This window comes from Lemur catta, chromosome 12, assembly GCF_020740605.2.
Source record: "Lemur catta isolate mLemCat1 chromosome 12, mLemCat1.pri, whole genome shotgun sequence".
Taxonomy (NCBI): Eukaryota; Metazoa; Chordata; class Mammalia; order Primates; family Lemuridae; genus Lemur; species Lemur catta.
Genome location: NC_059139.1, coordinates 42,659,846 through 42,687,037, shown reverse-complemented (window position 1 = coordinate 42,687,037; position 27,192 = coordinate 42,659,846). Strand labels below are relative to the sequence as shown.

General features: G+C 37.6%; 1 protein-coding gene across 3 annotated transcripts in view; it reads right to left on the bottom strand.

The window, feature by feature from the left end:
* The window catches only part of LOC123648507 (microtubule-associated serine/threonine-protein kinase 4-like), a 152,025-nt gene that overhangs the window by 65,474 nt on the left and 59,359 nt on the right, over positions 1-27,192 (bottom strand). For all 3 annotated transcript variants that reach the window (XM_045566371.1, XM_045566372.1, XM_045566373.1), the window contains 2 exons: positions 7,078-7,147; positions 1,886-1,964 (listed from right to left, as the gene is read on the bottom strand). In XM_045566371.1, the coding sequence (XP_045422327.1) occupies positions 1,886-1,964; positions 7,078-7,147 (149 nt within the window). The remainder of the gene's footprint in view (positions 1-1,885; positions 1,965-7,077; positions 7,148-27,192) is intronic.

Below are 27,192 nucleotides of genomic sequence, written 5' to 3'. Positions count from 1 at the left end.
TCTCAGAGGTCTCCTTCTGTAGACAAATATGGAAGTTAGAGACAGCAGTGATTCCATGTGACTAATGGCAAGGTCAGGCTTATTAATGACAAGGTTTAAGAAAAGCCATGTAAATTCCTTAAAAAGAGCCAAGAGACTGGGGCCTACACTGCTTACTGGAATCTTACTGAGAGAACAAGGGAATGGTAAACAGTCTCTCAGTTAATTCTCCATATCTCAGATTTCTGATCCATCAAATGAGAATAACAATGGCAGTTACATCTAGGGTATCTTGCTATGATTAAATGAGCCAATGCATTTTAATTAGACTCGTGCCTACCATATAAGAACTTACAAAAATAATTTTAAAAATTATTTATACGAAATGGGATCAGATTCTATGTAGCATACCCTTTATCAAGTCACTTTCAAAAATGGTGTATGACTTACTAATTAGAGATGGAAAGATTCTATATTCTCCTTTATTTTTCTTGCAAAAGAGAGACTTCTGTATCCAAGCTATACTAAAACGTGACTGAAGGCAACACAAGGTGACATAGTTGAAATACGAAAAAGACTTTGAAGTTAGGAGACACATCTAAAATATAGGCCAATAACCAATGACGGTTACTGCCATAATAATCAGGAATGACTTCACCATTATTTAGTGACAACTTTATTCCCTGATGCCATTCAGGACTTTTAGGCATCCTTTAAGGATGTGAGGTTGATGTGCCACTGAAATTACTCAAGGTTGTTAGGATGTTTCTAAATGGACAATAAATTCATGTATCACAAAAAAATGGCATGGACAGAAAAATAAATTACTTCTGCTCAATAAAATACTATAAGGAGATGGTAAAAATAATCCAATAGAGATTTTAACAACTTGGTTTTAAAGGTGTTCCAGAAAACCCACATCATATTACACTTGGAATTCTGGAAACACATAATATAAGGCAGTGGTGATTATCAGAGTTTATGTCATTGTAGTTTCTTGTCAATTCAAGTATTATTAAGTGGCTGAATCTATGTGCTTAACTCAGTGCTGGGAGCTGTGAAAAATACAATAGATGGATATCCCTAAACAATGAACCAGAGATTTTGACAAAATGAGGAAGGAAATGAATCAGAAGGGCCTCTAGAGCCAGAGGTCCACATTCCTGGCGGGTACAAGGGCTGGTTCACCTCATTTATAGAAGGCCTACAACATACTGGACCTTTCTAAATGAACCTGCTTTCTAAAGCCCTGCAGATACAGATACCCCACAACATCACTAATTTAAGCCAAAAAGCATGTATCTAACCTACTGAATTGTTTCCAGTAATTGCTAGAAATGTTATAGTCTGGGGCAAGAGTAACATACCTTTTTCCTCTATCCTATTTTCATTTCTTAACCTTCTAAGTTGTTTTAATCTCTCCTTAAAAGAAAGTTCTTACCTAGGAGGCACAGATAATTTAAGGTTTGCCATTTTCTTTTCTTTGAAGGAGAGAGAAAACAAAATAAACCAATGCTCTATCTAGCCACACAAGAAAAAAGACTGAGTCCATCAAAGTTTAATGGCATTTTCAGCACTAATATTACTGACATGGAACCAAAGGAATAAAACCAGATTGTGTTCTTCCCCCCGCAAACTACACCAAATGGTATTAAAATGAAAGCTCCCCATCTCCTCTAAACTTGCAATCCTGGAACTTACTCAGCTTATGTACCACAGTTTAAAAGCTTGCAGCAAAAGTACGTCCCTGTTATGTTTCTTAGGCCATCATTTGATGCATACCTTACTCTGAGTGGCAGACACGCAGAATTTATCTTCTCCTCCCTACCAGGAAACACCCAGAGAAAACACTGCCTGCGTAATAGCTCTGTGGTTGTGAGGGAGAGAAAAAATGTCAGGCACTTACAGAGACCGTAGAGCTGGGTGTGTTTGTCCCATAGCCAGAGGAGGGGAGAGAGGCCAGCGACCAGCGGCGTCCATCAGTCCTATTGGGAAAGTGAGTTTAGCTTAGGCCAACACCAGAGTACTGTTACATGGGAATCCCAAGGAAACCGAATATTTTTAGCCAAACACTGACACAAACAGAGTCTGTGAGGACGTGGAAACGTTCAGCAAGGGTCAGGGTAAACAAACATTATACAGCAGGTTGACTTTTATTTAAACTGAATCAATACACCCAAACAAGTAGAAAGTGAATGGGTTGATCCATATTATTGATCTCTCACTAATACACGTTGACAAAATGAATACCAGGGATAATTACAATGGTCAGACTCAGCAGATTCAAATGAATAAAAACAGAAAGGGAGGAGGAAAAACACTCTCGTCTGGAAACTCATACCCAGAGCCAACGATCTGCAGAAGGGCCTGAATTCCAGCATGGCACAAGAGCCTGTGGTGACCTTTAGAGCATCCTAAACACTTTCTGCTTATTGTTTTCCAGGAAACAGTTCTGCTCATCGTGCCTGGGGAAGAAGGGATCATTTGGCTCATGGCTGGCTTAAGCCTGAAGTGGCCAATAACTTTAGTATTAAGAAAGTGACTGATCTATGCTCAGAATCTCTTAAGAGTTATTGCCTCTGACATGACCTGGCTTCATGAAGTGTTACAGCAAAAGCCTCTTGCACAGGTGTTTTTTTTAGCATGCAGCCCAGCTCTGGCCAGTGACGGTGGGGGCAGAATGAGAAATTCTCCACTAGTGATAGAACTTAAGGCAAAGAGTAAATTGTCTGCCCCAGTTTTAGAGGCAAAGCTGTCAGGAGCCATGAAGAGAGTGGTTTTTATCTTCAAATAAGGATAGGATGTGTAACTTCTGAGCTGGACTCTAGTTATGAATTAGGGTCCTTACGAGGGTCTCAGATGAGTTAATACAGTAGTAGAGACAATACTACTGCAAAGGCAAGAGGACACCAGAAAGCTAATTTTATGAAATCTCTGGCATTCCAGAGCTATTACTTTAATAGCCATTTTGAGTAAGACTGGGACTTAAATTTAAGAAAGGTCACAGTTAGATGTTCATGTAAAAAACTGACATTTTGGCCTAAATTTACGTTCAAGGGAAAATAAAATCATAGGCTGCCATGGCTGTTACCTTCAATAAATGCAAATGATCCACAAAGACAAAATGGCAAAATTCAAGTGAACAAATCACAGAACTACTACAATGTTAAGATATTAGTAAAAATTTACCTGTCATTTCTGTACCATGATTGGAGTACAAATTGAATCAAGTATGTTTAAAAAAAAAAAAAGAAGCAAAATAAGATGTATGTAAATATACCAGATATAAGGGATTGCGAGAACTAAGTTATGTGTTCTCTAAAAATATTTTTGAACAATTAAAATGTTAAAAATTTAAGAAGAAAATAATTATTACAACATGCTTATAAAGATATCTATTAAATGGCCACAGGTCGATCCTATTTTATTTGGCTACTTATTAAAGAGTTAAAAATACATGCCTGTACTTTATAAACACCTCCAATTTAAAAATATAAGAAAAAGAAATGATTTTAAAAGAATTTTCAGTCCATTTAATAGCAATTATCAGAAACTAGTCTCTGGAAAGAGTGAGGGACACAATTTCCCCCACCACGATTTTGTTTTGTGATTCATTAATTCCCCTTTCCCTCAGGTATCAATGAACATATTTCAGCTGAATGAACAATTCCAAGAGGAGACATGTTCTTATTAGTTCTGAGGCATAAATTACATTTGCTTGCTCCGGAAAACACACAACTAGAAAGATGTTTAAACAAGAATGTGCTCAGTACTCGGTACAACCACGGACCAGAAATAATTTACGTCTCATAAAGTTCCCTAAGTTGTCTGTGTCTATTTACTCAGATGGAGCACAAAGGACCATTGCATTTTCATTACCATGACAACCGCACATCACAAGTTACTATATATGCTATATGCAGTAGTTAAGAGACAGCATGTCCTTTTTTCAAGAAAGCTATCACACAAATGTAATTTGGATCATACTAACAATGCTGTCTTTTCTTTGCAGTAGCTACCAATAAAATGTTATCTGAAGACAAGTCTACATTCTTGCCAATGCAACAAGACTTTTTTTCCTTGTGGGTGGCAATCTCAGTGCTACATTAAATGAAAAAGTAAGAAGGAAAAAACATCTGATGGGAACACAGAACACAAAGAGATTGGCAAAAAAACATCATTTCATAATTACTAGCAAAAATTTATGGATTAATATGGCATACAACAAAGAAAGAATAAAAAGTTCCAATATCTACCTGGCTATTATAACTGTATGAAGAGGAATCCGATTTCTTTATTTGTTATAGTCACTGGAGTGATACACTGTGTATTCTAGTTGATGCTGGAACAAGTTGAACTATGCCAGTACAATGTAACCAACTAAAATCCACTCCAGAAGGAACTGTGAAAGAGTAACTAGGAGATTGCTCTGCTTTTCAGTACTCAACAAGCGTGTGATGACCTGAAACCAGCAGGCAAAGCTGTCCTAGGAATCTGCTTGTAGAAATACACTGTGAGATTTAACCTGGTGAATAACAACTAGCCAACAGGAGAGACCCAAGGCATTATTCAAGGGCTCTATATTTCCAACGGAAGTAAAAGCAATTTCCAAAACATAAACCTCCGTATCTTCTGGGAAAGGTGGGGCAATATTATCACCTTCATTTTTACCACCAAGGAAAAAAATATTAAGTAACTCCACAATCAGGTGGATTGTAAATCAATATTACAATTAGCAATGTGAAAATATGTTTCCTTGCTCCAGACAAAATCTACATTATAGTGCTCATTTTAATCCTTCGTTTTAGCTTAACATTAAAAAAGTAGCTTCATAATTTTACTCTCAAATCTGTATTAGAAAATATGGGAAGCAGTGTATATTACCATACTTTCCAGCATACAAATAGATTTTTATATTACAGAGAATGTCTACTAGGGGAGTATTATCATATGGCACAAGAAAGATCAGAAAAGATTAATAAGCCTTTTATCCCTTTGCCTAAGACGAATTTCAAAAACAGAGCAATATTTCCTCTGTTGGGCTAAATTTACAGAACAATAAAATGCTGGGAGTTTCAAAATGACATTATTTCTTAAAGCTTCCGAAAGGCACACCAAACGGAAGGGAATTAACACCCATGAGAGGAATCTCCATGTTTCCTGCATGAAAATCAACTCTAAAATGGAGAGAAAGACCCCAGATGTTAGATAAAAATATACCAGTTTGAGTGTTCATAAGACAAGGTTCTGTTTACTTGAATAGAAGTTTAAAAAGATGATCACTCATATCCTAATCTAAATTAATACTTTCTGAAGAGTGTGGAGGGAGTTCCATCTGGAAATCCATGCAAAATGAACTAGAGGTCTCCTGTGATAATCTCCTGTCACGGTTTATGGTTTATTTGTCAAAAATTAACATGCCTGGGGGTTTGTGTATTTTTTTATAGCACAGAAACCAGATTCATCTGTCCTCTAGTCACCTACTTATTAGATTCTCTTCATTTTTATAAATCTGGCAGGATTAAGACACTATGATTTCTGTCATGTTTAAATGCACTCTATAATGAGATTTCCACTTTTCTTATTACTTATAGTAATTAAATGCATTCCTCCTTTTTTAGAGATGTGCTTTAAAGACTGTGGTGGGCACTTATTTATCAATTTTTATAGGATTTTTACCACTTAAAATAGAAGCACCATCATGAATTAATATTCATTGGGCAAACAAGCTTTCCAGTTAATTTTCACATTTTCTTTAACAGTACTTAAAATAAGGAACTAAAAAAATGAAAGCTGGTACTGGGGGAAAAAATCAGGGTGTGGGTCTCTAAGTTCTTTGAAGATAATATTTTAATCACTCTTGTATCATATGGTAGAATATATATACAGGCATTTAGCCTATGATAACTAAACTCATGAAAAAACAAACTTTTTCATGAGATTTATAATAGAATCTTAATTACACAAAATTCTGAAAATACTGCAAACATATCCTTTTCCCCTGGATTTCATAATATAAAGTGCATTACCTGCTGATAAATGATAGGGCACTACCAGTTTTGTCTAAGAACAAATACGTTTTTTAAGCCTATCTATATGTGGTACTTTACTTTACTTCAGGATATGGTTATGTCTCTTGAAGAAAATTTAGCAAATATCTAGGACATTCAGACAATAAACCAAATATATCCTGAATATTCAGAAACCTGGCTGAAGGGGCATTTTGCTTTCTCTGTGTTTTTCCTGGGTGGAGGAGGATAAGGTATACATGTGTGACGGGTGAAGAAGCCCAGAAAGATGAAGGTTGCAATCTGACAGGTGATGTACTCTAATTCCACACGCAGAATGCAGAAGAAATGATCATGGACACTCCAGTGACTTGGCTAAATCACAGTAGAAAATCCATAACTGAAAAGGTTTGACATTAGGTCATTTGCCCACCATCCTCTGAGCAGTAAATGCTTCCTCTTGACTCAGTGACCTAGATATGACACATATATCTTTGATATTTGGTACCCAAATCTAAACATGACAGGAAGAGAAAACACAAAACATCCTCTAGCTCACACATAGCTTTTTCTCAGGGGGATCAAGATATTGCTGCCCTGATGCTCTCAAACAGAGAGGCATCTCACAGTTTATACTCTGTGACCCCAAGCAAGTCATTTTTGTAAAAAGTATTTTGACAACAATAAAAAAAATTGCACTAGGACACAGATGAATCGAGTCTCAGTAACATCAGCTCAGAAAATTTGGTAAAAATCTCTTGAGCACCAAGCATGTACAATGCATCACACTAGGGGTGGGAGAAAAGACAGAAAGGGTGATGTCCTGCCTTCACTGGGAGCTCATCAACTTGGATCATTTAGCAAAGGACCAAGAGAGGGGCACATAATTAACCCAAAGCAGAAGTCACCACGAAAACTGTTGAAACAGGTGTGTTTAAAGGAAGTTCTGCAGTAGCCTAAGCTCCGTTGGCCAGGGGACTTTCAAGAGGTCTTACATGAGAACGAGCAGGACCTTAGAAGGCAGAAGGGCAAAGTATAGAAGAGACAGGGTTCTCTACAACACACTATGCCACTCACAAAAAGTCCTTACCTCCGTGCAAATGAAAAATGGGCTGAGGCACTGGGGGAGAAATTTCGTGGACTATCTTGCGGGCTATTTCCTACGGAGAGAAAGAAGAGAAAAATTTACAACATGATTTTGTTTTTGTATCATTATTCACGTCCAGAATCATCTCCTTAGGAATAAAGCTCTTTACATTTCTGTAAAATGTCTTTTCCCCCAATATTTTACCTGGAGCAGGTATTTGGGGGGAGGCGGAGCCTGAGTTCCAGCAGTTTTCCAAGTGTACAAGATACATGAATAAACACATTCACTTTTATCACCAGGCAGCAGTCTGCCATAGATTCGATCGCATAAATATTTCAGTCCCATAGAATAATGGATATATAAATGTTTTGGTTGTGACACTGCAGAGGCTAACATTTCAAAGAGCAGGATGGGTGGGTAAGTGTATGCTTGGATGAGGGGGGGGGGTGATGCTTTCTAAATTTTAGGCAGGCAGCCTTAGTATTTATTTACAGTAGGCTGAATAAAAGTCTGAGCTCTTGAAGATAAATCCTCATATTCCAAAGTACGTATTTCAAAGGTACATGTCTAAGAACTAGTCATAAAATGCTGGGCAGAATCCAGCAGTTGGGACCTATTTCTAAAATGATCCAGATGTAGCTCAGCATCGCCAGGCGGCCCAGCAGGATTACCCCTTGTCAATATTTTCTTCAACAATCCCTCTGCTCCTGAGCAGCTGGACTGTGACTGGCCACCAGCCTCTAAAAGCCACAGCCACACAAAGGCTGGCAGAGCAGGTCTCCCCAAGTCCTTCAGAGGCGGTGTGGAGCAGCGATTGCTCACTGGAAGCAGGGCAGCTCCTCCGGGGCTTGTTACTTTCTCCATTAGACCACTCAACCTGCTGCTGATCATTGAGAAAGCTTGGCGGGCAGCTGGTGAGGGCAAGTTCAGGACACTCCAGACCACCCTGCTTCCCTCTGCGTGTTTAATTAGATTGGCAGAATTGTCTGAGGACCGCATGGGACTGTAGTTGGTTTAAATAAGGGGGTGAGGAAAGGCTGCAAAGTCATCCTGCTCATTCTTGAAAAAGGGAAAATAAATCAGGAAGATATGTTTAATCCCGAACGGCAGATTGGTTGCCACATTACTGGTTTCTTAACCAAAGTGACTACTGTAATTAGGTGTAAGGAATACAAGATTTTAAAGTCAGTACCTGGCTATAAAGGTAAACAATTTGTTAACAGTGTGCAAAAAGAATAGGCGAACACATTAAGAAGGATAAGTTTAGTGTTACCTTGAGGACTCCTGGACTGGCTACATCTCTACTGAAAATTTTCAATTAACTTAAGGTTGCAAATTTTATAGTGATGTCTTCAACAAATGCCATTAACTTTATGACAGACAGCACAATCACGGCCATTTAATTGGGAAGCGCTGAGAAGCCCATTTCTTTATGGATAGAGAATCATGAGGCATTTTTTCCCCCTGCTGCAATGAAATTTATCATGCCTTTGCATCTGTTGTTCCTGGGGCCCCTGGGAAAATGGATTCCGCTTTTGCCATCCAGTAATCCAGGATTCATTTTGTCCATTTATCTACACAGCTAAATTAATTTCTTTCAGCTCTTCTCAACAGCCTTCATTCCTTCTGCACCCTGAACTTAGCTTGTGTATTACTCTTCATGTTCTTTAGAAGATCTTGATAATTTTGAGATGGCTAAAAAATTTTGTTTCCTACAAGAAATGAACTAATAACAGAAATCTTCATACAGATTTTGCTTTTCATTTGGGAAAAATGTTCACTTTGCTCACACACCATATAGAGAAAAATACTAGTAAATTATTAGGAGTAACAAAATAACTGATTATTTGAAGCCAAGACATTTTGAGAACAATTCCTGGTACCCTATTCACTTAACATGAAATAAGACCAATGAAACCTGGCACCAAGTTCTTAGCACTGTGTTCTTTGTAAAGAAAACATTGTATCTGGAGATTATAATGTGATTAACTAGAACAATTAGAGAGAGCTTATTAAATATTTTTTAACACATTGACTGCCACACTAGAAAAAAATTTTTTTTTCCTTGGGGCCACAGTGTTTTACTATGAAAATAAAAACTTTGAAAATAAAACTATCTGTTCTAATTTAACGAAAAATTTGTTTTTTTCATTGTTTTCTGTGAGTTATATGCAACTTGAAAAAACAGTTCACACAGCTTCCAAGGTAAAGAGACATGTGAGTTACAGAAGCCTCACTCAAAACTAGCATGAGTTAAATACGACTCACATGGCAGTTAATGTGTTAAAATCTGAAAAAGGGAAAAATAGGAAATTAACTAAAAAAAGAAATTAACGTAAAGCCCTTTTCACTTTTAGAGGTCCCTAAGAAGCCATGCAACATTTTATAATACGTGGTGATCCGTCACCTTGAGGATGGATGGGCAGAGATATAAATACAAGAGGTAGGTTAATTTAATTGTGCTCTTAAAAAAAAATTAAAGCTGCCATTAACTTCATCCTCATCTTCAGATTTCGCCTTCCCCTTTTGGGATGCCTTTCCGGGTCCATCAGTTGAAAATTTTCCTTATTTTCTTCTCATCTACTCCAGTACTGCTGTAAAACCAAACCCAGATTTCCACATCTTCAACTTCAAGACTACAGAGCCATCTGTATTATCTAATTAATCGCAGATCTTTGTTTCATGTCAGATTGAAACGCTAAGTTGAAATGCAAATAAACATACACACAGGAATCATTACGGATATTAAGCATCTTGGCATGTTAGAGAAGATCAGTGAGGGTGACGCAGGCCAGAGCACCTGATAATTCCTTAAGGACAAGAGACTCCAGCTCAAATTAAGTGCAATTCAGCAACCTTTAGAAGAGAGGACAAACAGAAGGAGACTTCAGGAAGGGGTCAGAAACAACCCAAACATAGTAGAGCAATGGAGACAGGCTCTCTGGCTGAAGGGAATTCAGACTGGCAAAGCCAAAGAGCTGTGAACTGTGTTTATTGGTACTAACTAGTGGGAGGTCTTCAGAGATATCTGGAGGCAAGCGAGAGACACCAGAGGTTTTGACCTGGTCTGAGTGTACCTGACATGGGTAGGCAGGGGACTGGCAGAGGACAAGCTAGAGCAAGACATGGAAGACCAACAGAAAGGATATTTTGGTGGGCAAACCAAGCATCACTCATGGATTAGAAATAAGTGGGGGAACAGAGTGCAGACAAAAGGCGACTGAGATTTCCAATGTGGGTGGACCAGGAGAATGACTGACCCATTGATAGGCAACTTGGGAAATGAAGTAGACTAGTGGCGGTAACAGAAGAAAAGTGTAATTCAGCATTCTGTAGACTTCTGTGTCATGTATTATAGAAAATTCCTCAATTTTCCTTAGGGAGAAGTTATAAGAACATCAGATTAGACAGGTAAAAGTCAATCTTTGAAGTCTTTGTTCTTATTTGAGATAAAAATTGATTTCTACTCAGTCTCTGAAGACTTAGCAATACTATTTTGTTATACAGTGATCAAAATACTGCTAATTTAGATTAGGCCAAATCAGAAAGCACGTCTTATATATTCTTAACTCAGAGATGAGAGCTTGTCTGCTGTGCACACGCACAGTCCTTCCCCAGGATGAGAAAGCAAGATGGATTGAAACCAGAGTCCTATACATGACCTTCACTCCTCACAGCACTGCTCTCTGAATTCATCCACCCATCTGCAAAGCAATACCTGAGAGACTCTCAAATGAAAACTGGTGCCAGTTAATTCTCTGCCCATATGTGCAGCACTTGCTTATAACTCAAATCCTGCTGCTCCCAGGGATTTGCTGGCTTTGGATGTTTGAGTGCTAGGACACTTTATAGACTGCTGGTACCGCTGCTGCTGTTTCTGACCTGGTAAAGTAAAGCTGAGCAGTGGTCACGCGTTTGGTAGGTAATTAACTCCACGATCCCCACGGGGAACTAGCAAGGCTAATGCACAGCAGTGTACGGAAACCATACTTTACCTAATGGCGCCACACAGGGTACCTCATTTCAGAGGCAGCTATTGTTAAGAAAGTGATCTCCAGATTAATTAAATTGTTTGATTGCTTTGTAATTAGATTGGAAAAGTCCTGTGTCTTCACCACAGAGAAGCAAGCTGCAAATCTTTTTAAAAGGCATATGCTCTACCCTCTATAGATTATTAATGTGTTTTTAATAGCTGTCTGTTCATAAAATGATAGTTTCTGATACCTTGATTTTCTGTCAGGACTGAGGGGATCCAAGAATTAATGATAATTGCCATTTGAAACTCCTGGTGGATAAAAGAGTGAGCCCCATTGGAATCCTTGTTGTCATTACCTGATGATCCCCTTAAATAGGTTGTGACATTCGCACCGTAACAATCAGTGCTGTGTTTCTTACTGCTTTGTTAGAGATTCTGGCAACCCATGGGCACTGCTTAAAAACCTTCAGACCAAACTTCCCAGAATCAAACCTGGGATCTCTTTGCAAGATGAACACCAGCAGGGAAAGTGGGCACTGGAACACTATGCAGGAACCCAAACTAAGTGAACCTTTGTAGAATAACAGTTCAAGTCTCCAGAGAACTTTGAGTCGATCCCACCAGACCCAAACAAGTGACACCTGAAGAGAGTCAGAAACCTTCCTTTCATTTAGACACCTGTCTCAGAAACTGGCTCCTCTCCAGATATAACGGTAGACTATTAATTAAACCTGGGCAGCTGTTTCGACTCTAGCCAGGAAAAAACCTTGACTGGCCATCAGTGGAATTGTCTCTGGGTAGGCTGTAATGTGTTCACAGCAGGCCAATGAACAGAAGTAGACTTTCATGTTTGCGTTTTCAAGTAAAGGCAGAATTACACACAATGAATCCAGGCTTTCTTAAAATCTGGGCTCTCTGAATCTCTTGGTTTTTCCCATGCCTGCCTTATTGATCCATCCTGAGTCAGCACCATTACTCACCACTTGACTGATTCAGTCAACAAATATTTATTAATCCTCTACTACACAGAGGGGAATGACATGATTTGATTTGCATTTTAAAGACTCTTCTAGCTGCCTGTTTTATAGCCAACGGGCTTTTGGCAAGCGAGAGCAGAAGCAGGGAGGTAAGTTAGGAGGCTACTGGCATAGACAAGGTAAGAGACAATGGTGATATGGATGGGGTGATTGCAGATCTCACTTATGTTTTAGCAGTAAAGCCAACAGAATTTGCTGCCAAACGGGCCTGCGTGGAATGAAGAGGAAAGAAAGCAAACAAGGAAGACTTCTAGATTTTAAGATTAAGCAAATGGGTAGATGGTGGCATTAACTGAGATAGGGAAGACTGAGGGAGAGTCTGGGAGAGTGAGAGGGAATTAAGAGCAAAACTTGAATACCTGGATAAGCTTTAGGCTTTTTTGCTTATGCAGGCTCCACCTCAAATAATTTTAAATATATTAAAATGTATTCATATTCCACATGTATGCAATTATATACAACAATGTTACATTTAGTTGCAGTTCTCATACATAACATTTATAGTATGTACTTTAGAGCAAATAACATTTTTTTCTCATCTCACATTATTTAGTGCCTAATGAATTTAATGGCCCCAATCTGCTTCAGACACTCAAACCAGTCAATAGTGTTAAGTAAAAAGTTTGTAGAGAAGGAAATTTCTACAAGCTAAATATTAAAGTTGGGGTAATGATCATCTTAATCATTCTGTCATGATATGCATACTGTATTCCATTTCTCCCCTTCCTCTAACTAATTTATAATTCTAAATGCTGGTGAGAGATAAACTCTGGTTTTACCCGTAGTGAAACAAAAAGTGTGCTTTGAGTTCTCAGCGCCTAACCTAGTTCCTGTTATATACTAATAGTAAACTGGAAACATTTTTTTCCCTAATAATTACCTATTAAGTTCTTTTTATGCACAGGGCTTTGAGCTAACTGCTGGAACAGATTAAACAGTTGAACAACATGTAAAGAGCTAAAAATCTGCTGATGGAAGTTGGTATAACACCAACTCCAGGCTCATTTTATGAAACCAATTCTGGATCCTTATTCAAGTGACAAAGAAATTTTCTTAAGCCAAAGCCCTTAAATATATCAACTTACTTAAAATAAAAAAAAAAAACTACCAATGACAATAGCACATAAAGAATGTACTGTTTCACAATAGACTGCAGATAAATGTACATGTAATGCTTTCTAAGGATGACTGATGAGGTTATGGGGTGGAAAACATGCAGGGAGCAGAAGAGAGATCCAGTAAGAGGTCAATTTCGATGTCATAAGACTTGCACAGACGCCCATTGTCTCTATTTCATGAAGCTGTTTCTCTGGAATTTGTGTACTGTATTTGAAATGCCGTGGCATTGACAGGAATCCCTTGGAGATGTGTTATAATGGGTTCTTGAGAATGTTTTAGCTTTTCATTGACCCTTCCTTATTACTCTGAATTGATGCCACATCTCAAGGTGATCCTGAGTAAAGACTGGTGAATGTCAAGAGTGATGAAGAAAGTTGATTTTTTTTTTAGTTGTATGTTTTCCTCCCATCTACAGTAATTCATCTCCCCAGTAACAGAGAAGAGATTACTTTTACCCTTTGTTTAAAGTTACTGAGTAGCATTTGTAAGGTCAAGGAAGGGAGGTAAAAAACATAGGCACTGTAACAGATATTCCTAAGCTTCATGCAGTTTTATGAAACTTGATTCATTCTATTAATCTCAGATAATTAATAAGTCTTTGAGTCTGATAAGACTCCGAGTTAAAGAATGTAACCTAACGCGTGCAATTTTTCCCCCCATCTTGCATGAAGGGATTTAATTCCTTAACATAATTAGATACAAAGAATTCCCCTTTTTACCTAGAAGAAGGGTGGATGTTATCAGGAAATTGGTTCTTAGGCTGTTTGCTTCAATTGCTGAGTAATTTCTAGCCAAAGAGGAAGTATTTAAATGAAATGCTACATATCCATCTAACTTTCTAAATGTAATCTGAAGGTATTCTCTATTATAAACTTCCTTTCAGCTCTTAGTTAAAAAATAAATACTATATTTAAGGTGGTCCCATTTAACAAATGTTAAATATTCCTTTTGCTTGTGGTACACAGAAATTCTATCTGGAAGAAGCAAAATATGTGCAAGGTTTTTTTTTTTTTCTTCTTTTAAATAATTTTTCAGTTTCTAACTCCAGAAATTTGTTCAGACTCAAAGAGTCATTGATATCCACCCTATTGCTTCATAATAAAATAACATGTAATGTGCCAAGAATCTATCAAATCAGAATTCTGACTTTCAGTTCCCACAAACTCGTGGAAAACCCCGGGCCTTGAGACTCCTCCTCCTCTTTTTCTCACACTTACCCCTGCCATTTCCTTAGATCAATTAACAGTTGTCAACCTGGGCTACATACTAGTCACCTGGGCAGCTTTAAAAATGCTTCTGTCCAGGCCTTACTCCATCCCTTTTAAATGAGAAGATTCTAATATGCAGCTAGGGTTGAGAACCAAGGCCTTGAATTTCTTGTGTATTGTAAATCATATCCTAAAATTTCACTTGTTCCTGAGAGCTTTTAACCAGGAAGTGTTGGGCTTTTTTATCCCCCCAGTTTCCTATTTCCTCCTCTAACTCAATTTCCCTCCTTTCTTGTTTCAAGAATACTAGCTCAATGTCCCTTTTGTACGTTGACCTCACTCTGACCTCTAAGTATCCTCAAACAGCACTAAGACCTGAAATCCCTTCCCTATTAACCCAAACAAATAGTAGGATCTTACCATGTCAACAATTTGGAAATCCCACCTGCTCACAGGTATCCTCCTGGGTTAAGCAGGTATGTAATTTCCCCCAACTAAATCCTATAGTTACTCTTACCCAATCATATCGACTATTTCTCCCTTCCTCTAAAACAGGACCTCTTCTCTCTCCTCACTTTATCAAGCTAAGGCTATGTATCATTCCTATGTTCCTGGATTAAGATTAAAATTCTCTGTAAAAGGAAAACATTCATTGACCATGATCTTATTTACATTTTTACTACCAACTTTAATCATTTGTTCAAACCAGTTTTCAAGCAAACATCTTAAAGTCAGCTGATTAAAATAAGCTTTCATTTTAATCAGTACCTAATAATACATGAATATTTGACTTAAAATCTGTGCATCTCGTGTTTTCATTTTTTTTGAGGCAGAATGCCTATTATTTGGTCCACATACTTTCAAAATATTTAAAATTATTAGGAAAGTTAAAATCAAGGCTTGGAATCTGAATTCAACAACTGATTATCAAAAGCAAAACTAAGAGCACTCACTCTAATTATTTTAATAATTTCTTCTTGCAGAAAACATGATTTGCTCTTATCCATGACAAGAACATGTCCATTCAGGTTCTCATTCGTCTATGTTCTGTACATGCATCCATGTATCCATGATATTTTAAGTGAACAATCTTAAAGCAATTGACGAGCGTGACTAGTGGAGCCTGTTTCAAACGACATGCAACTCTAAGATTCTGCATGGACAAATATCAACCTTCAGGGAATCACTGCCTTACTGAGCCACAGTTATTAAGCCAGAGTTTTGCATCCTGGGAATACCCAAGCAGTCAGAAATGGCCAGTTCCTTTGGTGTCAGGCCAGGTGTGACTATAAGGCAGACTAGTGTTAAGAAGCTGGACATTAAAGTACTGCCATATTTCCCTCCTTTTTGGCTACAATGTGGCAGACCCTTGGTAGCCTTTAAAGAAAGAAGGATGAATCAGACCATGCCTGACCACAAGCCTCTAAACCCGCCAGGCAAGGAAGAAAGGCCCAACAGAACACGATGGGCTCTGTTCATGGGGTAAGGATACACTGAGGGAGAGCGAAGAATGGGTTCACAGGGGCAACCTTCCATCTGAGTCCTGAAGGAACGAGGTAGCAAGAAAAGTGAAGAGAAAGGAGATTGAGCATCTTTTAATATATTGTTTCTTTTTTACACAAATGACCTAGTTCATACTTTACCACTGAGTTCTTATGTTAGTCTGTTTTTCCTTTTTTGTGCACATTGAGGTAGTTCTGTCAATACATGGAAGATGTGTTTCCCATTTGTGTTTCTCTTTCACATTTCTTATGGTAGCTATTCTGCAGGAAAAATTTTATTTAATCACATTTATCAACCATTTTCCTTTATGGCTATGTTTTATGCTTTGTTTGGAAAGGTTTTCCTCAAATTATTTTTCTAAATGCATCCATATTTTTCCTAGTACTTTTATGGTTTCTTTTTTTAAGTTAATTTTTTAATTATACGGGGTTTATTTGGTATTAATGAGTGAGATAGGAGTCCAGTTTACTTCTTTTCCAAATGGCTAATCAATTGACAATTTATTGGCTTGAATAATCTACACTTTCTTCCAATGATTTAAGCAAGACACATTCAAGGAACTTGAAGTAATTTGATGCCATGGAGGGAGAGCTGTAAGAAATTAGAGCCGGGCAGTGAACCATGAGAAACACAGAGAATGGACAAAGATCAAGCTACAACAGGCCAGGGTCAGTTGGAAATATGCCTTGGGGCAGTATTCCAGGTGATTCTTCACCTGGGTGAGGCCCCTGTTTTTTCAAGCACTCCAGGTGATTCTCAGGCACACCAGAGTTTCAGAATCCCAGCTTTAGAACAGCGATCTTAACCTTGGCTGCTTCACATTAAAAGAGCCTAGGGAACTTAAAAAACTCCAAAGCCCAAACCACACTGCAAACCAATTAAATCAGAATGAGGCGGGGTGGGGGTGGGGAGCAACCATCAGTCATTTTTAAAGCTTCCCAGGTGATTCCCGGGTGCATTCAAGTTTCAGAAACACTGCTTTCGAGTCTGCTAAGAAAGGAAAAAAAGTGAATTTTACAGTTTAAGTTATTCTCTAACCTTTACAACATATCAAAATCTCTGGGGACCATTTAAAAAGCTATATACTGACGCCAGGCCAGCCACCTGAATTTCTGATTTAATTGATCTAGGGGTCTGGGTATTTTTTTAAGCTTCACATGTGCAGCCCGGCTGGCGTCAGAACCTACGGTGCAATTATTCTTCAACTGTAGAGCGCATCAGAATCACCTTGAGGACTTCTTGGTTCACAGACTGCTGGTCACTGCCCCCACAGTTACTTAATTAGTAGATCTGGGCTGGAGCCTCAGAGTTTGTATTTCTAACTAGTCTCCTGCTGCTGCTGTTCTAGGGATTGCTTTGGGAACCACCACACTTGTGTATGTCATGATGAACCATACAATGTTTTACTTTAAGAAAAAACATAATTAAGTTCATGTATTTCAAAAAAGTTAGCTTCAAAGTAGAAAAGAGAATTGATGGAGGTGGGCACAGAAAGTAAGAGTGTGCAGAAGGAGGGACCTCACTTCTCTGTCCACTGCAAAATCCCTGACCCAGTGGCTGTGGCACTGGGGAGAGGGACCAGGTATAAAACACATCCAAGGAGGAAAGTGGGAGGGAGGATGGCACAGAAGACGCTGCTGTGGTTTCTAGTTTGGGTGTCTAGGTGGATGACGTTGCTAACAGCAGAGAGAAAAAGCAGAATTGGTAGCAATAAATTTGGTACTGGATAACAGTTGGACTCAAGGTGCTGGTGGGACACGCCCATGGAAAGTATGCCAGTAAATAGAAACATGCATCTGTGTTCAGGAGAAACATCCATGCCCAAGATGAAGCCGTGGCACATGCATGAAATAAGAGACCTTGGCGACAGAGTGCATACCACAGGTAAAATGATAACTGGGCATGCGATCCAAGGGATTTCAATAATTAAAATGGAGGAATAAACAAAAGGAGCCAACAAGGACAGCAATGTAGAAGTACGTATTATAGGATGCAAGAGAAAAGAAATAGTCAAGAAACAAGACATGGCTCCTGGTATCAAATCCTGCATGGTGCTCAGGATGTTTCTTTTTTTTTTTTTAAACAAAGAGGTCATTGGATTGGGCCAATAGGCGATCACAGTGGATCTCCAACAGTGAAGCAGGAGGACAGACAGGTCAAGCCTAAGTACATTATCAATGAATCTCGAGCAATGTCAGACGTAAACTAGTTTCTCAAGGGTACTGGCGTACCAATTGCTAGCTCTGTTTCACCAAGACATACAATAAAGATAATGAATAACAATATCTACATCTGGTTATTCAATTAAGTTTAATGTCAAAAATAAGAAATTTCAAACGTTATGACAGCAAATCATTTCATAGTATGATTTAAAAACGTGCTATCAGGCAGAAAATGGGTGAGATAATGTCCAAGTGTTAGCTTTTATATGATATATAGCTATAGCAAAATTTCAACTTTTCCCATACAGGCTACAGGAGTTATGATTTTGGAATCTTAATGGAGAACAGTTTTACTTAGAACATTTTTAATTAACATTTTTTACTAAAAAAAAGAAAAAAGTTCTGCTAAATAGTTTTGTAATGTTTTCCAACAGCAATTCAGACCAAAAAAAAAAAAAAAGACATTTTTATTCAGCAATGTAGGTCATAAAATAACACTCCACTCTTCATCCAGATCCTATGCTACCCTCCAGGAGACACGTATGTTTCTAGGTAGGTGTTAGGTAGAAGATAGTAGCATATGTCCATCAGCACCATGGGGCTGACTAGGGATAAATTAGACTGGGGGGATAATTTTAATACTGTTACTAGTATTGGAAAATGCTACACGTAAAACTGTTTAACTGCTTTAAACTGGAGGCAGATGGTGAGGGTGGAAACAATATGCACACGGGATTTTTCTAGTGAAATGTTTTAAAATCCGTAGAAAGAGAACTGCTCACTTTTAAAGTAACTTTTCAAAATTAGATTCTAAAGGTAACACATGATCATGGCAGAGGACTTGGAAAATACATTAAATTATAAAAATGAAATTGGTAATCATACTAATACTGTAGTGTCTTTAGTCCATTTTTGACAGTCTGTACATGTATATATAAACATACTTTCAAATTAGATCACAAACTATATTCAGTTTTGTGTCCTTTATCATTCGGTTGTAATTATAATTTTACTATGCCATTAAATGTTTTTCAAAAAATGTGATGATTTTTTAATGGCTACAAATTATTCCATTACACAGATGGAGTACAATTTAACCATCACTCTTCTTACTATTTTAATGTTTACGTTGTTTCCAATTTTGTGCTATTATAAATACTCCAATTAACATCTTAAAATATGTATTTCTGAGTACTGTTCTGATTATTTCCTTAAATTATATTCATGAAGTGCAAATAGTTCAAGTGATATGAACTATTTTTAGAGTTCTTGACAAAGTATCAAGCTGCTCTCTAAAACCATTGTAAGTTTACATTAATGCAGTAAGAATACACATTTCACTATAACATCACTAGAAATGAATATTACCATGTTTGCCTTTTAATATTTGCAAATCAGGTAAAAACTGGTATCTCGTTTTAATTTGCATTTATTTGATTAGTGAGAGGTGGAACTTTTCATTTGTTTACTTGTCATTTCTATTTCTTTTGTGGAGCTATTTCCTTTGCCTATTAATTTAGTGGGGCAATGTATTTTATACATTCATTAAAAAGAGCTCCTTATGACTTAACAATATTAACGTTCTGCCCATTTGTTGCAGATATTTCCTCAGTTATTAGTGTTTTAATTTTGTTTATGGTATTTTTTAACTTGTAGAATTATTATCAAACTTTTCCTTTTAGCAATTTCTTCCACATTTTCATGCTCAGAAATTGTTTCTTCATCCTAAATATATTAAATATTCAATTATATTAATTTTACTTTTTAGGGTTTAACTTTTACAAGTAATTTAAAAGCCATACAAAAATCATTTTAGCATATAGCATGAAGGAAGCTCACCTTAAGTATTTTTCATATAGCCAATTGTCTGTAATATCATTTGTTGATTAAACAATTTCTTTCTCAGTGGTTTATGACGTTTCTTTCATCATATCATTGGTCTGTCAATTTTTATTTCATATGTGACTGGCTACTTGGATTATTGTCCCTTTATGATATATGTTAATCTCAGGTACATCAGGTCCAACTCATTGAATTTATTTGCCTAGTTGTACCTACTCAGTTTTCCAGATGTGCCCTGGAGTCATTACATCAAGTTACCACAGTAAGCATCTGTCATCTTTATGGTCACCCACTTATCTTCTGAGTAGCCCCCTATGTAAGAGGAATTTCCTGCATCATGAATCCTGCCCTCCCCCTAGTTGATCCCACCAACCACTTCTCCAACTTTCTTTGCAGTTAGAATACAAGGCTAGGCTTTTTGAGTTTTTCAAGCTAAACTCAACTTTGGCTTGAACAAAGGCAATAAACGGACCTGACAAAGAAATCCATTTTCGTGGCAAAGGTGGAGGCAGAAGCATTCCTCTTGAGGGGGCACCAGTGTCAGGAGTTTCTGGGATCCAGGCATCAGGGGCCAGGACCTACTCTGGCACAGTGCCATGGTGTGGCCTGGGAGTTTTTCCAGGCTGTTTGGCCTCAGATGCTCACTCTCTGGTGCTCTTGAAAATTCTATGAGCTATCTAATACACTTTAAACAAATCCCTCCCCTGCTTTAACTAAAAAGAGTGCATTTGGTATTTGCAATGAAGAAAATAAAGTTACCCACACACGTACACACACACACTCAAAATTCTGATCAGAAGTGCATTAGAACTGTATTTTGGGGGAAATGTTTAGTTTTTTCCTCCAATGAACAGGACATGTCTCTCCATTATTCAAAACAGTTTAGTTTTCAAATAATAAATTTATGTTGTTTTTCATAGCAATCCCTTTCGAGTCTCCTTCAAGTTACATCAAAGCATATTTTCTGCCCTTTGATAGGGGATGGGAAAAGAGCATGAAATGCTGTCATGAATTCACTCTTTTTTTCACTATCATTTCTAACTCATCATAATTGGTAATATACAGTATTTCTACATATCCATACAGTATTTCTACATTATGGAGTTCTCCACTCATTCTCATTTTCTAAAAACTTTTTTAGCAGAAATGAATGTTTGATTTTATCAAGTGCTTTTTCAATAGCTATTCAGATGAACATGTGATCCATTGCTACGATGTTAATAGTGTTTATAATATTAATCATTCTTAGAATAAAGCCCAGTAGTTTACAGTAAGACTATATGATAATGTGTATATATGTGTGTGTACATGTGTGTATACCTATCACCTTAGCAAATAGAGTGCTTTGGCCACAACATCATTATCTAGCAGTGGAAGGGACAACTGAGGTCAGCATGTATTTTTATCCTTTTGTAAAAAATCAGTTTTTGTTTTTCTTCTGTTCAGATAATTTCAGGTACCTGTAGGTGTTTTTCTTCCATTGCTTAAAAATTAAAAAGTCACAGGACTATATCTAGCGCAGAGTTTTATTATTTGTTCCCAGTTACTCGCTTTTTTCCCCAACTTAAAGTCTTCACTGATAGTATTGTTTTCATTACTAGTATTTTTGATCATTGCTTTTGTTCCATTTGGTCTCCCACCAAAAAGGTATATTGTTACAAATTAATAAATGAATCCCCTGTTTATCTGATGTAGGATGCTTAATTCCAGAAACTGTAGTTTCTCAAATCGAGAAGAGAAAGATAATACTGTTGGGAGGGCAATGGATCTCTCTGGCCAGCTGAAAAAGCAACTTCCATTTGGTAGGAGGTGACGGCCAGATATTTGGATTGTTGGCACAGGTATTAAGTCTCTAATGTCAGGGTATGCAGCACAGGCGGGTGAAATCTACCTTCTGTCTCCTGCCAACTGGCTGTCATACTGTTTCTGAGTCTAGCCATGAGCTGAGTACTGACAGATTTTGTGTTGTACATAGGTGATAAAGGTAATTCTACTCAAGATATGACCCATCTTTAGTATATTCTTAGTCTCCAGTATTATCACAGATTGACAAACGTGGGGTGGTGATAGGTGTTATGGATATCTTAAAGAAAAGCATGATAAGGTATCAAACATACAACCTCGTAAGTCAACTGCTCATCCCGAGGTATGTTAATGTCAGTAACTTCTATTTAGAAATTGTAACTTCTACCCAGCTAGTAAAGACAATTTCAGAAACAAACTAGTAAAAGTAGGACTCAGGTTACACAGGCACATAACTCATGACAGAAATAGTTAAGGCCCCACATCACCAGAAGAAATGAACATCCATCATTTATTTATGTCAACAATAAGAACAGTAAGGATGAAATAGAACAGTTTCACAGAACCACTGACAAAGGAGACTGTTACTGCTTATGTGAAATTTGTTGTCAGGGGAGGTATGTACATCTCTGGGTGTTAAAAGTCTGCCTAAGTCCCCAGAGGAGGGAGAAGAATTTGTATTTGAGCCTTTTCTTTTGAAAACCAAAACTGTCAAATGAAATGACTAGTGATAAGCTTAAAATCCACATTTTCTCCTGAAATAATGGCATAAAAGTACCAAATATGAACCAATTCACCTATTTTTTTCCTTTCAATTTCAAGGATGCTAGAATGTGTCCATTCCCATGCCAAATTACTGATCCCACAAGGAAGTGGGCTTTTTACCAATTAAGGAACTTGTTTCATTTCCTGCATTTGGCCTATTTAAAGTGATTTGCATCTCTAAACACTGAAGTAGGGCATGTTCTTTCCCTGAGGATTTAAACACATTCTTTCTCACTCAAAACCTTCAAATCTACACTCCTTCAATGACTGGCTGGTCACTCTTATAACTACTGTAGATTCCCATTTCCACATGTGCAAAAATAGGCTTTAGGCCTAATTATTCCAACTGACAGATATAATGGCCACGAACTGTGATGTGCTGCTACTCTACAAGGGGATGAATGGCCTTCAAAGTGACTGGGAGGCACAGGCAACAGGACAACCCATTTTCTTATCAAAAGTCCTTCCCAAGTGAAACATGCATCGTCAGATGCTGATGAAAAATGCAAAAAGTGGCCATATCCAGGTCATGCTTGCAGGTCACTCAAGCATGCCACCACATCTTACGTCTGCTGGGTCCAACCTGCTGTGCACTGTCTTTTCCATGGTATTTTAGATGCTAAGAGCGTTACCTGTCATCAGACCCTGGAATACTAAAAGCATACCTCCAGTGAGGAACACAAGGCCAGTATAAATTAATCCAGGGAAACTGTGCAAAAAAAATATCTCCGTTATAACAGAAGAACTAGGCCAAGTGCAGGGGCTCACACCTCTAATCCTAGCACTCTGGGAGGCTGAGGTGGGAGGATTACTGGAGCTCAGGAGTTTGAGACCAGCCTGAGCAAGAGCAAGACCCCGTCTGTACTAAAAATAGAAAAATTAGCTTGGCACGGTGGTGTGAGCCTGTAGTCCCAGCTACTAGGGAGGCTGAGGAAGGGGGATCGCTTGAGCCCAGGAGTTTGAGGTTGCTGTGAGCCATCATGACACCACTGTACTCTAGCCGGGGTGACAGAGTAAGACTCTGTCTCCAAAATAAATAAATAAAATAAAACGTTCTTTAAAAAATCCAAAACTGTTAGCTATGTACATATATTTAGGAACCTCAAGCCATTGATCTTCAATGCTATGTGATTTACAAATTTATGTCAATCATCATAATCTTGATATATGATATGAACTATTGTATAAGGGATATTCTTTCGATTGGTTAACGGATACAAAAGTACAGATGGATAGGAGGAATAAGTTCTAGTGTTCTATACAGCACTGTAAGGAGACTATAATTACCAACAATTTATTGTATATTTTCAGACAGCTAAGAGATTTTGAATACTCCCAACACAAAGGAATGATAAATGTTTGATGTGATGATATGCTAATTGCTCTGATTTGATCATTACACATTCTATGTATGTACTGAAATATCACATTGTACCCATAAATATGTATATTATGTGTCAATTAAAAATAATAAAAGAAAAAAAAAAGAAAAAACACAAGAGCTAGAAATATGGAATTATAGCCTTACAAGAAATACTTAAACAGAATATTAGAAAAAAATATACATATATATAATTCAATCTTCTTTAACAGAAAAGGAAATTAAGGCAAAGTGAAGATGGGAGAATGTTCAAAGTCATGTTTGATTGTTAGCAGACCATGATAAAACTTTAAGAAAATTAACCTGAGATGTCACTTCTTTACATCTGAGGATAAAAGGTGAGTATAGGCCATGTAATTAAATGCTAGTCTTTTTGTCCACCAACATCTGATAACTGAAACTGGACCAAGTTAGAATGTTCCTGCTTTGGGGGGAATCCTTGGCCGTACCTGTATCTGAGATTCTCTACCAGTGAGGGGAGGTTGGCAGGGAAGTCATTGGATTAGTCAGGAGATGCACAGTTTTCATCAAAATGGCTAGAAAGTTTCTCTCTCTCATCCCATGTGTTTCCCAGGGAGGTGCCATTTCCTGCTGACCATTCTTCACCTGATTTTATCACATGTCACATGGGGACCTGTTAGCTTACATGACCCTGCTCATCTCCTGACTACTCTTTTGATGTCCCACAGCAATATAGTTTATCCCTAAAATACTAGAATTTTTTCCTATTTTTAAAACATCCCCTAAATGATAAATATACCAACAAAATGCCTGTAAACACACATATTTCTTTTTTGAAAAGTGAAGTTCCCTCCCCGCTATTGTCACCCACTTCAGGTGGAGGAACCAAGTTCTTTGATAGAATAGGACAGAAGAAATATAAATGAAGAAAACCCATTCATCTAGACACTGTGTTGAGGCCCCAGAGAGAAGAGTGCATCAAAGCTCACTCTGGACATGTTCCAGGTCTTCCTTGATTCCTGCAGAAGGCATCTTCAGGGCTGGATTCCAGAGATTCCTCCCTAGCTCGGAATGTGACAGGTTGAACTTCTTTAGCTGAATGAAGCAAAGGGAGGTGGGGGGCTATGAATCCCACTACCAGATCATCCCTACCACTTCCTATCACTGAGGCAGGCCCTCTAAACTGCTGTCATTCTGATTCACTGGAGTTGATTTTTTTTTTTTTTAATGTTACTAATTTCCAAAATCAGCTCTAAACCAGAGGAAGTGCCCCAGTGGAGCAAACTCCAAAGTCTGGTAGGCTGAAATGAAGATATCACAGACTACTGCATGTGCGTCCCAGCAGAGACTATTACATGAACGCCACATTGATTGTCAGCAACCCACTTGGAGACCCCAACAAGCCTGTGTTCTTATTAGCTCCATATTTACACACTATGGTATCCTTTCCAGTTAAGTTAAAAATTCAGATTGGTTTTAATACTTTGGTAGTTTCTTAAACCTCACAATGTTGTTGTACTTTATGATACTGCAAGCACTTTCACATTTAAACGATCGTATGATAAAAAAATTTGCAAGAGCAAGTTTTATTTCCATTTAACAGATGAGGAGGTTGAGATTCAGAAGTGACTTGCCCATAGTAGCACTGCTGAGACGTGGTAGAGCTGTGCTAAAGTCCAGATCCTTTACCCTAAGTTCAGTTTTATTACATACACCATTTAGTACAAGATCAGTTGCTGCCAATCTCAAAATGAAAGGCGTTCAAGTAGCAGAATTCCTGCGTTACACAGTAGCCGGAGGTTTCTACACTAGAGTCTAGTGCTCAACATGGAACGCAAGTGTGACAGCTCTGCAGCCTGATGCAACAGTTCCTTCTTCATTCATCTCACTAACATCACCAGGTCACCATGATGTTAGTGGGTAACAAAGTTCCTGGAAGCCTAATACAAATAACTATTGTTTGAGCTGGAGAGAACACACCTGGATGTACTTGGATACGTGTAAAGTTATTTTGGTGCCTACACAACACATTCTTGATGCTTATTAAATGTCATTTGCAGCAAGCATTAAAGAGTATTTCCTGTGGACACAATCTCTGGCTTTGAAGGCTTCACAACTAAGTCAGACAATAATGGAGGGCCAACAACACAAATACAGGACAATAAAACACCAATACTTTAAAGAATACTTCCCCAGATTAAGTTGATAAACTAATCAGAGTTCATCACAAAGATTCATGTATAATGCTATTCACTACAACATTACTTATAAGAACAAAAAAACTAGTAACAGCCAAAATGTCCATTAAGGTTAAGTATAATAGTTATGGCATTCTTATAAAATAGAATATTTTATATCTGTTAAAAGCATTAAGGAAAAAAATTTAATGACATAAAAATATTCAAAATATAATACCCAAAGAAAATGATCTAGACACAATATCTATGATTACATATTTATACATGTATATACAAATATATGTGTATAAATTATGTTTGACCTACAAGTTTAATTATAAATATAATAGACATATACAATATACATATTTAGACATATACTCAAAATGTTAAGTAGTTAATTTTGAGTAATGAATAAGAATATAGATTTTTATATTCTTTATACTTTCTTGTATTTTCCAAACTTTTGACACTGAACATGTACAGCTTTTATAAACAGAAAAAAGTAGTTTTTGAAAACACATTAAAAAAAACCTAAAATATTTCAGTTTTTTAAGCAAAGATCATTTCTTACTCTTAAAACTATATGACTTTTCTTATATTCTTCTAAATTTTCTTCACCTTTCTCCTCCCTAGTCTAGGGAAACCAAAATACGCTACCAACGTCAATGCTCCCCTCCTCCCCCCAGCTGAACTCTCTAAACTGATGGTACCACAGTGTGTATACACTGTAACATTTCCTGACAAGCTCTGTAATTACCCACTGTTACTCCTAACATAAAAGCTTACAACTTAAAAAGCCTGTAGTTTACACGGCTTTTGTAGAGAAGTACTCATACACGGCTGCAGTAAACACAAAAATCTGCGTTAAAGCATCATTAAAGCTGAAATCGTAATTACGCCAGCGTGAGGAAGTTCAAAGAGAGAGATGGCATTGCTGTACATAATATTTAAATGTGCCAAAAAGAAAAATGCTCTTTAGCATACATATTTGAATTTAAGATGTAGACTTTGAAACGTCCCTTACAAGTTGCTTAATGGGTACGGATACGGGCCACTTGGGTTGTGCTGAGACTTCTATTGGCAGCACTGGGCACTGAAGGCAGATGGCTGGCCTGTCCCCGTGCTAACAGCCCCTGCCTGAGTTCTTTCATCTCTGTGGAACAGTTTGTCTGTGACACAAA